At 40.7% G+C, this 12,564-nt stretch overlaps 1 protein-coding gene across 4 annotated transcripts in view; it reads left to right on the top strand.

The window, feature by feature from the left end:
• The window catches only part of LOC137446903 (uncharacterized), a 43,349-nt gene that overhangs the window by 10,053 nt on the left and 20,732 nt on the right, over window positions 1-12,564 (top strand). For 3 of the 4 annotated variants that reach the window (XM_068149974.1, XM_068149972.1, XM_068149973.1), the window contains exons 2-8: window positions 2,580-2,684; window positions 4,506-4,592; window positions 5,775-5,948; window positions 7,772-7,920; window positions 10,282-10,458; window positions 11,068-11,497; window positions 11,682-11,844. In XM_068149974.1, the coding sequence (XP_068006075.1) occupies window positions 2,580-2,684; window positions 4,506-4,592; window positions 5,775-5,948; window positions 7,772-7,920; window positions 10,282-10,458; window positions 11,068-11,497; window positions 11,682-11,844 (1,285 nt within the window). Of the gene's footprint in view, window positions 1-2,579; window positions 2,685-4,505; window positions 4,593-5,774; window positions 5,949-7,771; window positions 7,921-10,281; window positions 10,459-11,067; window positions 11,498-11,681; window positions 11,845-12,564 lie in introns of those variants that run through there. The other variant, XM_068149975.1, reaches the window with a different exon arrangement.

Here is a 12,564-nt window from a genome sequence, read left to right as displayed (position 1 = left end):
TAGATAGACTGGTCAGAAAGAGAGACCTTAAAATACCTGGTGCTTAGGGCACTGCAGAGTATGAAGCCTGCTTGCCTGAGAACAGGGGTGGTGACCTATGTTATCTATATCCTAGCAAACCCTCCCATATTTCAAAGCCTTGTATTTTTCAAGTTGAAACTTGTTTTCATGGCCACTCTTGCACATGTGCACAAAATATTGTGTGGCTGGACAACGCCACGCGATTCAAAAGAGAGCTGGGCTTACTTACTGTTGTTCTGCTGTGCTGAAGTGAAGGAAATAAATAATTCACTTGTTTATGTTAATCCAACTGTGTCTTTGACATAAAGGCTATGATGTTATATTTATGTTATCATCCTCATTGTGCTGCAGAATCTTGGAACCCCTCTCCATACAAAAGGGCTAACAGTTGCAAAAATACTATCCAGCTTCCTATCAAGAATTGCTATCTCTACAAATAGGATCTTGCATTTTGAATCTGGCAGAGCTGAGCCTCTAGGAGACTGTTTTTCAGTTCAAATGTATCTGTACACTTCTTTGCTTACACAGAGCCTGTTCAGTGGGGAATTATCTTGTTAAGATCTAATTGTGTACAGTGTATGTGTGGTGTAAATATATGGCCATTTAAGATCCAAATACAGAATGTGGAGGTCATTGTAGGACCCTTCTGTGCCTCAGCAAGTGTGAATGAGTTATCAGACTGTTTTCATTCTTTCCTCACTGTTTACATTACTATTTGCAGCTGGGAGCTATGCCATAGGTTACCTTTATATCAGCATTGAAAATTCCAAGGCTTTAAAACTAAAATATTTCTTCTTCTTTTGCTCCCAGTTTTATTTGTAGGCTGTAAAAACATACAATGCATCTGTTGATCAGAAACTGCTTGAGATGTTAGAAATGTGGTAAGCTTAAGTGCATTTCATGTAGGGTGGTTTGGAAAAAGAGAGAACCTGTGGGTTTACTGGTTCCTGACCTCAGTGGTCTCACCAGTTATTTTTGTGTTGCCCATCAGACCTGTGCCAACAGCCTGTGGTGCTTGGATGGGTGAAGAGGACCTTGCTCTGCTGCAAGGCTGCTTTGCTGGTGTTTTTAGCAAAGAAGCCGCTAGTCTGTGAAAAACTGTAGGTGTAGGTAAAGCAAGCAGATGGTTAGGACAGGAAGGTGCTAGGGGTGGCAAACAGCTGCAGCCCTGCTGCCTGCCTTGCCCTGCCTGCCTCACAGGCCTGGGAAGCAGCTTGGTGGCTGCTGCTGGGAGTAGCAATCATGAGTTTCAGAGGGCAGCAGACCTAGCTCTAGAAATACCTGTCTTTAGTTCTTCACCTGCTTTTTCCTATGTGAGGAACAGCAAAACCCCCTCCAGATCTTTGTGACTCACGCTTGGTGTAGTCAGATTCAGATTTGCTTGCAATGCTGAGATGCTTTGAGCTTCCTTTTGCAGAACATGTTATTTTCCTGGCAGCTCTTGCATTGAGGATGTAGGGAAGATCCTTTCCTGTTCCCCAAAACAATTCCTCTGCCCCTTCCCCTCTCTTCTGCACAGCTTGGGCAATGCTCCTGGAGTGGGTTCTTTACCTGGATCTTTACATGGAAGACTTTGCCAAGGATAATTTGAAAGAAATATTTTACTGTAGTAATTTAGCTCCTGGTGGTAAAGGCATTCTCCAGGGGGATAGGAAACTCTCTGTGTTGTAGCTAATTGAATGTTGTAGCTAAGCTATTGGATAAAAAAACCCACAAGCTCCTGAGCTCTGGTGGTAAAACCTACACACTTCTTCCAAACTCCCAGTTCTGCTACTATTGAGGAATGGATATCACACAAGGGAACTCTTTGGTGTCTCTCAAAGGGAGCTTGTTTATTCTTTCTGCAAAGTCTATAAAATGGCTTTATCAACAGTGCAAGCAGCTGTAGTTCTGAGCCCCTGGTTACTCCACTTAGCTTTTTGCTTTGCTTGATTCCTATTTCTCATTGCAATCCCTAACTGGTTGACTTCAGAGTGACATAAATTTATGTCTAATCTTACTGACAGCACAACCTCCTTTTTTAGTAGAAGAAAGGGGCAGTGTCATGCTGGCTTGTTAAGGCATTTCAGTAGGTTCACCTGACAGCTGTAGCTACTGCTGCCAACACCAGTTTTTCCCCCCTTCACCCTGAAAATTTTGAATGGTCCTGATTTTGCTTTCATGTGGTCTGTATGCAGTGGTCTACACTAAGGGTAAGACACAGGCAAGCATGCAAAATTGATGTTTTAACATCTTGCCAGATTTTCTAACTAAAAAAGATTTCCTCTTGGCAGTTCTGTCTCCAAATATTACTACCCCATCTTCTAAACCTGTAAAAGCCCCTGTGCATTTGGTATCTTGTAGGCTCTCCCCAGGTTTCAAAGGGAGATTATATTTGCTGGGCAGGTTGTCGATAGAACATAAAATATGAATGAAATTGTAATTTTATGGCAGATACCGTAGCTGTAAGTGTCACAAGCACTCTGTATCCTCAATAGTCAGATGAAAAAAAAACCAGTGTCTAAAACCATTTTATTGACTCTTCTTTTCTTCCCCCCCCCCTTTTTTTTTTTTTTCAGTTAAGCCAAGAAAAAATCCTCAAAATTATGAACATGGTGAAAAATAAAGAAGTGAGCATTGAAGAAGCTTTGCATTTGGCACAGAAAGAGGGGCATGCTGAAAAGGTAAGGTCACTCCTTTGATCTATTTTGTATGACATTCAAATGTTTCAGCGTGTTCTGGAAAGCCTGGTTGAGCATTAGGAGCACGTCTCTATCGCTTTCAAAGATTCAGTCCCAACTTTTGCAAGCATGTACACTCCAGTTTATCACCAAATATGTCAGGTACTCTTGGCTAATGCTACCTGTATCATACAGAATGGATATCTCATGCAGATGCTGCAGACACTGCTGTCATTACCTGGATGAAGTAGTTAAGATCAGATGCATCCACATGAATTTTACTATTCCAACTGTACCTTCAAGTATTGGAACAATAAATGTGGAGCAAAATCCTTGGGCTGATACCACAAAGCATCTCAGGAAAATGCTGGATCTAATCTTTGAGGGGTCTTCTAGTGTTGGGTTGTCCTCGGAGCATGACTGGTCACCACAAGAGGATCTGACATCTCAGTACTGTGCACTGACATAAGAATGGCTGGCTACAAAGTATGAAGCCTTGGACGGTGTGACTCAGTTCTAACATTGCCTGTGTCTGGCTCTGACCTGCTGCCAGGCAAAAGTAGAATCAGTGCATAAAACTGGTTTGGTGTTCAAGAGGGATTGGACGTGGCACTTGGTGCCATGGTCTAGTCATGAGGTCTGTGGTGACAGGTTGGACTCAATGATCCTTGAGGTCTCTTCCAACCTTAGTGATACTGTGATACTGTGATACTGTGAAAATGATTTGAGAATGAGGAGTATGTTAATTATGTACATTGGTACTTCAGCCTTGTACTCTCTGTAGTCCCTGTCCAGTGTCTTTCCTACTGCAACCTCTGTTCATCGTTACTACAGAAGCGTCATCAGAGGATTATTAGAGATTTTCTTTGTGCTCAGTTTCCCCTTCTGCTCCAGATTTTGCAACCAGTCTCCCAATCAGAGCAGTGCCAGGAAATGGTGAAACCTTATGATGTGCTAATGACGTGATCTGATTTTTTTTCACTCCGGTAACTGATAGTGATTTTGAGATAAACCTAGTGCATTATGGAACTTCAAAAAATAACCTTCTGTGCTGTCTCTTTGGTGGAAAGAACTAGAAGGAGAAAAATAATAATGAATTCTAATAAAACAGCAGTGGAAGTTTTGAAGAAGAGCTGCAGTCACCAAAAATACTGAACTCAGTACTATAAGACTGTAGAACATAGAAATTTATTCCCAGATTAAGATGAGAAAGAATTTCTTTTCTACTTCTGCTGTATTAAAGTTTCTATGACAGCTAATTGTTAGAACAAAATCAAACTTAATATTGATTGATCATGACCTTCCCTTCCTTGCACTTTCCTGAAGATTGAAAAATGAGTAATTTTCCCTGTCTACAGTAGAGCTACTGTAAGTGACCAGACAACAAATTGTATCCCTTCATGTAATACCAAAGAACAAAGATCTTCTATTTTATTGCATTGCATTCAAGGATCTGTAAGTATCTTGCTTTAAAATCCCATACAGTTCATGTTTGCTACTTAGCCCATTTTGTAGGCTAGCATGCATGTCTTAAAACGAGGTTAGCAAAATTCTGTGGGCTCTGCTCTTTTCTTTCCCATCTCCCTGCTTCCTGCTCTGCTTTCCCAGGCTGTGATCCCTTCATTAGTTCATCAGGACTTGTGGAAATGTAGTGCTTGTGAAAATCAGATCACAAGGCTGTTTCTTTGTGTCTCCATGTGGAGCTCTTCCACAAAGCCTCCAGTGCTGTTTGAACACTGTTTACTGAGGGAGAACACCATTGGATTTGAGTGGGCCAAAACTAGCAGAGTGTTGGACGTACTGCTGATTTCTGTTGTTTTTCAGGACTCACAGGATTTGCTAATGGGCTCACAATTTAACTTCATTATCTACAAATACAAACACTATCGGTGGCAGAAACGAATTTTGCAGGTAGCTATTTCAATTCTCAATTCTGAAGCATGCTATATCACATGTGCTAGTTATCAGTCTGGGAATTTGAAGTACTTTAACTCCAGTTCTCTAGTTAGCAGCAGCCCTCAAAAATAAGAGAAAATAATGAAAATAGTTCTGCTTTGGGGATTTCCTGCTATAAACAGGACATAGGGAAAGGCCACAGCGTTAGCATTTGGATGGCGTGGTCCGCGTTATAGAAATGAAGGATGGCAAGAATCATTTGTTATGAGAGATAAATATCCAACTCAGTCAAGACCTGAGACTCTTGTGACTCTTGTCTTCTCTGTGGGACATGTTTGCTGAAGCTGGGCAGTCAGAAAACGTTTACATCTTATTGTATCAACAAAGTTGCTTCTGCTCAGCAGGGACTGACACAGAGAACAGATACTGGAGTCTCTCTGCGTGAGTTTTTAATTCTGCAAATATAGACTGTGCAGCAGAAGGATAACAATTTCATTTTGAAGCAAACAATTATTGTGCAGTGGAAGAATGATTTTATTTTGAAGCAAGCAATTTTTAATTGCTATAGCTGCGAAACTGCAATAAAATAACTTTATTGGCTATTACCATTGCTCCCTTCACCTGTATGTATAAGTGTATGTATGCCTACAGACAAAAGCCTGTGTTAGGGAACATCAGAACCAAAACACAGTAATTAAACCAGAAAGTAATTTCTCTATAGTGTCCTCTTTTCCAGACATGGAAAACAACCACCTTTGCTCTTCATTTTAGTACAGGGGCATAGGTTGAAACAGTTAGTAATTATATCACTGCTGAGATGGTTGTGCCACTAATTTGTGCTGCTACTACTACTGACTGAGAAGTTCTTGCCCTGGGTTGCATAAGACTAGGAGGGTTTAAGAAGACATAATATTTCAGAGTGATAAATGGATGCATATTGGTCAGAAGAGATAGGGAAACACAGTTACAATGAATATTGTAACTAAAACAAATATAGTACAGTATCTTCTGATGGAATGCCATTTTTTACTCTATTCATTGGCAAGATAGATACTTATGCTAAACTGGTCCTTTATCACATATACTAAAACTGGTCCTTTATCTCAATGCCCTTGCATGGTAATGTTGGGGATGCTGTCATCCCTTTTCAGTGAAGAGAAACAGTGGAATCAAGTAACAAAGAACTTTCTGTTCCAGATTGATTTCAACACAAAGACCATTTTTAACATTGAGAAAGGGATTATTAAGAAACAGTTCCCTTTCTCCCAAGTCAAAGCCTGGGAAGATACTGAAAGGAGGCGCTTCAGCATTGTGTTTCATGGACGACAAGATTATGAGCTAGAAGCAGTGTCTCTTGATGATAAAAGGAAGGTAAGCAGCAGGTCTCAGTCATAAAAGGGAATTGTTGTGCTGTGCATTGTGCACACAGAGACGTATATATTCCATATATGTTTGTACACAAAACACAGGGAGTGTTAGCTCAGGGTAAAGTTTGGCCTTAGCATTTTGCCTCAGTTCACTAGGACTGAAGATGTGAATCTAGCTCAAGACACAATATGAAAGTGTACCCTGAAAGTAACTCATCAGGGACAAGCAGATAAAAGCTGATGGCATGCATAACTGAATCTTAACTGAAACTTACTGAGGAGATTTTTTTCTATGTAGAAGATATTTATTGAAATGCAGGCTTTTAAGAGTGACTGATACCATGCCAATGCTGTGAAAAGCAAAAGACCCCATAGTTAATGTTTTATCATCAAAAGACACCAAACTGATAAAAAAAAAATCAGAGGAAGACAGCCTAGGTACAACTTGATATATGCTTAATTAAATGATTCAGTTTGCAAGGTCCTGTATGAGGTGTTTCATTTGGAGGTATCAGCTCCTTTGGAGTTCTAGGTTCTATTACATATTGCAAGTAGTTAGTGTAATCAGACTCTGCAGAAATTGAAGAAACTGACATGGTGACATTAGCACCAGCTTTTCACCTGAACACATACATTCAGTGCATTCAGGGGTGATCAGGGCTTGGAGTTTAGGTCGCCCCACTCCTCAGAGGCTGAAGCCAGCTACACAATTTGGATTGAGATACAAACTCCCAAGAAACTTGGAACAGTTCTCATCCAAATTTAGGAGAATAAATCTTATGAAGAGTGACTGAAGGAGCTGGGGCTGTTTTGTTTGATAAAGAGGAGGCTGAGGGGAGACCTCAGTGCTGTCTACAACTACTTGAAAGTATGTTTTAGAGAGGCTGGTGCTGGTCTCTTCTGCCAGTTAGTTAGTGATGAAACAAGAGGCAATGGCCTCAAGCTGTGACTGGATAGGTTTAGACTGGACATTAGGAAACATTTTTTCATGGAAAGGTGGTCAGGCATAGGAATGGGCTGCCCAGGGAGGTGGTTGAGTCACCAACCCTCGATGTGTTTAAAGGTTGGTTGGATGTGGTGCTTGGGGATATGGTTTGGGGGTAAACCTTGTAGAGTAGGGTTATCGGTTGGACTTGGTGATCCTGAGGTCTTTTCCAACCTGAATGTTTCTGCAGTTCTGTGATTGTGCTCTGACCCCTTCTAAGGGGAAGCTTGCAGGGGGATTCATTCCTTGTGAAACTTAATAGCTCACTACATGTGTAGAAACATTTTTTATTCCAGAGGAACAGTGCCACACGGTTGATTAACTTAATTTTCAAAATAGATTACATTTAGCAGAAAAGCTCAAAAAGGAGCATGTATTCTGCAGCAAAACCGCTCAAAGGTGGTCCTGTATAACAAAAAGAGCTCTTTAGATTCATACCCACCTTAATCCATGCTATTTTCAGCTGGTAAGCCTTCATTTTTCTGCTGGATTTGGTGAGGTTTTAAACTAAATCAATCAAGTACTACCTGGGCTTGAGCTGAGCCAAACAAAACCCTTGTTCTGGATCACTTTGTATGTGAATTAAAGTAAAATTATGTTTTACAGTAACCTCTCCAGAACAAAGTTATATTCTCTCTGCCCTGACAGGTTTAGAACTGTGGGCACAACCCCAAATTGCACTTAAATATTTCAGCATCACAGCAAGACTCTATTTATTTCACTTACTTGGCTGCTTCTTATAGTGTTGTCTTTGTCTATGATTTTTATACTTGAAAAATCCACTTGTTGATATCTTATTCAAGGGAATTAACATGGAAAATATACTGACACTTATTATATAGATAACATACCTTCTGAGCAGAGTTATACAGAGCAATTCACATAAGAAATCAGATGAGGTCAGCTCTGGAAGACCTGCAGAATGTGACGTGATACATGAAGGACTCCTGGATTTGCAACAGAAGACTTCTACCTCCACTGAATGGGTGAAGTATGAGCTGCATTTTCTTAGACCTCTGTGTTGTTCAGTCAAAATTTCTGATAATAAGTTAATTAATTTCTTTTTCAAGTTAAACTGTTCTTCACCATGAGAGTGCTGAAACCCTGGAATGGGTTGTCCAGGGAGGTGGTCGAGGCCCCGTCCCTGGAGGTGTTTAAGACCAGGCTGGATGAGGCTCTGGCCAGCTTGATCTAGTGAGGGGTGTCCCTGCCCATGGCAGGGGAGTTGGAACTAGATGATCCTTGTGGTCCCTTCCAACCCTGAATGATACTATGATACTATGATACTATGACAAATCTGCCTGTGATTGAAACACTGACATTACCTGGTAGTACAATAGTGATGGCCAGCAAAACGACGTTCTGGTGTGTGCTAGAGACTGCTGTGTGCATTGTTAACACAAGTATATGATGGTGAGGGTGCTCAAAATTATTTTAATGGTAGGACTTCTTTATGTGTATATCTTAAACTTATATTGCATTTTCAGTCATAAGGGAAAGGACTTGCAAAGCAGGGGAATATAGGAGCACTGCTAGAGAACATTGACTCATATTGGCCAAATGGTTGCCCCCAAATTTAGAATTCATCATCATAATGTTCTGAACTTCTCTCTTGTGGGGGTGATCAACCATGGTGGCCTAATGGGGCGGTGGTTTCAGAGACAGAAATCAGTATTCAGTAGGGAAAGGACTTACACCAGCATTTCATTCAGCTGCTGAACCATCACAAATAGGCATGACTTCTCCTTCTGCTTCTTCAGTTACTGAACTAGTGAACCAGCCACAATGGTTTTACATAGCTTGCTACCCATTCTGCACACAACCCACCCTTCCCTAGGTCAGCTTTTAAGGCACCAGGAAATTGCTTATACTATCAAAGGAGAAAAAAAACATCCCACATCTGTCTAGCAAAATCTAATGAAAAAGAAAAGTAACAATGCAATTATCTGCACAAAGCAATTATCTCAAAAGACTTCACAGCTCACAGAAAATGATTTTAATTGTTTTTAAAAGGCTACCACTGTATGTCTTGTACACGCTATCCTCGAGTGTGTCCCAGGATTTGTTACCTTGCAACATTTAACAAGTTTGTTAACAAACAAAAAATTGATTTTTGTTTATCTTTTGAAGCAAAGCCCTTGTTGCTTTCATCTTGATATTAATCCTCTCTCTCTCTCTCTTTTTTTCTATTTCCATTTTTCTTTTCAAAGTAAATAATGGTGGAAACATCTGGAGATCAGATGAAACTATAAGTCCCTGCTTTAAAGAAAAGAGAGATCAATATAACCGCCAACTCCATTAAACAATTCTTATCACTTTGACTGTTTTTATGGGAATAGATGCAATTTATATTTTATGTTGGATTCTTTTGGAGCAGCTAAACTTATTTAAATTCCTCACAGTACACCTTAATCAACTAGCCCCACCTTGAAGAGAGAGCGCAGGGGAAGAAAGTTCTGATAGAACTGTCAGAATGATAAAGAAACGCAGCAACCCTCAAGAAAAATGAGAATGCAAATGCTGAAATAAGAATAAAAAAACACCCCCCCCACTTGTTTTTCAATGTGAGAGCTTTGATCTGAGCAGCAGAGCTGAGCTCTATAGGAAAGACTGAAGCAGATGATTCTGTTGTAATAGAAGCTGTGTACGGCCAGGATATTTCTGCCAGGATTATTGTGTCATTTAAACAGGTATCAAAAATTTGGCGCAGTCATTTCTGGTAGAAGCCCTTGAGAGCAGAATCCTTTGACTGTTTCCTGCCAAGTGACCTGTGAGAATGGAGGGGGACCAGGATCCAGCATGCATAGAGATATTTCCAAGAGGGAGAGTTATTTGACTATAAGATTGGACACTAAGATATATTATGGTGACTTGTTTATCGCTCAGTGGCAGTGAAATGGGGAAGACACACAAACTGTGAAGCCTTGGCATATTATGCACCACTCAGTCCCACAGTGAATTCCTTTAACGACTCACAGTAGAAAGGACCCGCAGCCCAAAAAATGAGGGGAATAAACAGAGTTGAAGGGACTGAGTGTGGCTATTAAATTAACAGAACTTGGGTGATTTTCAGTCAATAGTCAGATCTCCTTAATTTTAGCATTCTCATTAGGCATGACAGGCTGGAACTTCAAGTTTTATGTCACAGTTCACTTATGTGTCAGAATAAGAGCAAGAAATCCTTGTCTCAAAATGTTTATGCTTTAATATTGACACTTTCTGACTGTTTCATGTAAGATGCCATAAAGATTGGGAGACTTATTGACATCAGAGAATGCTTTAACAAAGACAAGGCTTCTGCAAACAAGTAGTCAGTGGAGAATGAACTGTATTTCCATTCCTTGTCCTTCAGGTACTTGGTACAACTACGTGAAGGAGAATTGACATTATATTCCATAGATCTGGGAGGACAGAAGAAGAATGCAAACCCTATTACAAATACAATTCGTTTATCAGGTGGTAATGTGAGTGTCAAAAAGGAGAATGGATGCAGTACTTTTTCAGTCCAGATGGAAGAACACAATTACTTGTAAGTATAGTTGGTAATTAGTAAGTTTTTAAAACAGAATAACTGAAAAGAGGCAACAGGGAATCTCAATGCGTCACAACAAAATGAAACAGTGGAGAAATGAAGTCATCTGAGTCACATAGATAACCCCTCCTGTTGCTGTGCAGTGATGTGATAAGTGTTTTAAGGAGGAATTGAAGGTACCATGTCATGGAATTGAGAAGATGCGCTGAAATACTGCCCACAAAGACTTACCTAGTTGCTGTGTCAGGAGCCAATGAGGAGATGTATCATTCAGTTTGATGGGACAGATGTATGAACAGGTTCTGAGTAGCTTGTGCAACAAACACAATAAAACATAGCACATGGTTCACCTTCCCCCAAGGTGGGGAAAAGGAATTACAAGGCAACTGCACCACAAAGTCAATACATGGCAAAACTTCAGCTCTCTAACCTTAGACATGTAAGCAATTAACTCTGTCTGAAAAGGTCAGAGTCAGCAGCACCGGGCTCCTTTGACAAGTAAAGCTGCTGAACATCTTTCTGCTTAACTAAGAAATATCTGTGGCTGTATTAGTCAGCATGTTATTTACACTTCTTGCACTTATATATGGCATTCTTAAATTTCAGGTTTCGAATACCCTGTACTGTTCAAAATAGCAGGATGGTGGATGCTAGCACACTCCAGAAGGAATGGGTGTCTCTCATAGAAAGGTACTGTTCAGTGTGCAACGATGCCTCACTGCCGCAGGAGGGATCTCAAGGATGCATCTTCCCTGAAGCAGATTATGAGGAATTTCCTGTACCAATGAATGAGCAGAAAGAAGAGACCCTTTATGTCACGGTGAACTCTGCAACAACCAGTCCGAACAAGTCTTCAAGCCTCCAGGCAAAGCTTGCAGAGGAGGAAGCAGTCCCAGCATCACCACCTCTTCCACTTCCCATCAATAAGGCAGAAGTACCACCAGCCCCACCTGTGTTCCCACAGCCCTGCAGTGGGAGAACAGAGGGGTCAAAGAGAACCAAAGCCTTTCACTGGGATGTTGTTCCTTGTGATAAGGTGAGGATGAAAGTGATGGAAACTGTTGGGGGGGGGGAAGTTGTTATAGCTCATATTACATGTATAGTTATCAGAAAAGTACAACTGTGCCAGGAAACAACCTGGATGCCCTTCTGTATATTTGGATGAAACAGTGACTCTGCTCTTTTGGCTTTTGTTTACCCTGTCACTCCTATGTTTTTAGATTCAAAAATCTGTCTGGGGATCATGTGACCCAGGCAGGAGAAAAATAGATGTATCCAGACTCTGTGATCAGTTCCAGATGCAGGACATGATGGTGTTTTCCGGCAATGAATCTTCAGTGAATCAACACATCATGTTAGATGCAAAAATTGCACATAACTTCAGTAAGTAAGAATTGTGTACTCCTATCTGGAAGCCTGTGGTGAGCTCAGTGTGCATTTTCTATTTGTACTTTCTGCCATTCAATAAGCAGACAAGCCTGTGCCTATATCATCTTTCAATGCAGTGCCCCTCTGCTCCTTTGTAAGGACAAACCTCATGGCTCAGATGCTCTAAATGTTGCTCTTCATCACATAGAGCAACTTGTACAAAACATGTGGCTATGCCATAGAGCTGTGATGCTGTTGTCTTAGGGCAGACTGCAAACTAAAGACTTTTCAAATTTTGTGGGCTGGCTAAGTAAAAGAAGTCAACAGAAATAACTGCATAGTACCTTGAGAGTGTTCAGTCTCTCTCCTGCATTGAGTTCAAGAATAGTCATCTGGTGTAGATGGGCTGATGTGAGAAGCCTTTGAGACAGCTGCAAGTCAGGTCTCAAGACTTCTCTTGTCCTTTTAATGGCCAATAGCTTAGGCTGTAAATGGCTGTCATGAATGACTATGATCAGGACCCTTCCCTTTCATATCCCAAGTATCATTCTACCAAAGACCTGACCCAGAACAGTCTTTCACAGCTAATGAAGCAGTTCAACACACAGTCTTACTAATAAAAGTTACTTTGATGAGAAGTGGGAGATATTAAGGGAGCAAAAATAAATGTTCTTCAAAGACTATGACTTCTGTTACAGAAGTGGCTTTCAAAAAATTAAAAAGTTCTCTAACCTA

Source organism: Melanerpes formicivorus, unplaced genomic scaffold, assembly GCF_026170545.1.
Source record: "Melanerpes formicivorus ecotype bairdi unplaced genomic scaffold, bMelFor1.0.p_v2 SCAF_19, whole genome shotgun sequence".
Lineage (NCBI taxonomy): Eukaryota > Metazoa > Chordata > Aves > Piciformes > Picidae > Melanerpes > Melanerpes formicivorus.
This window is presented reverse-complemented; position numbering and strand designations above follow the sequence as displayed.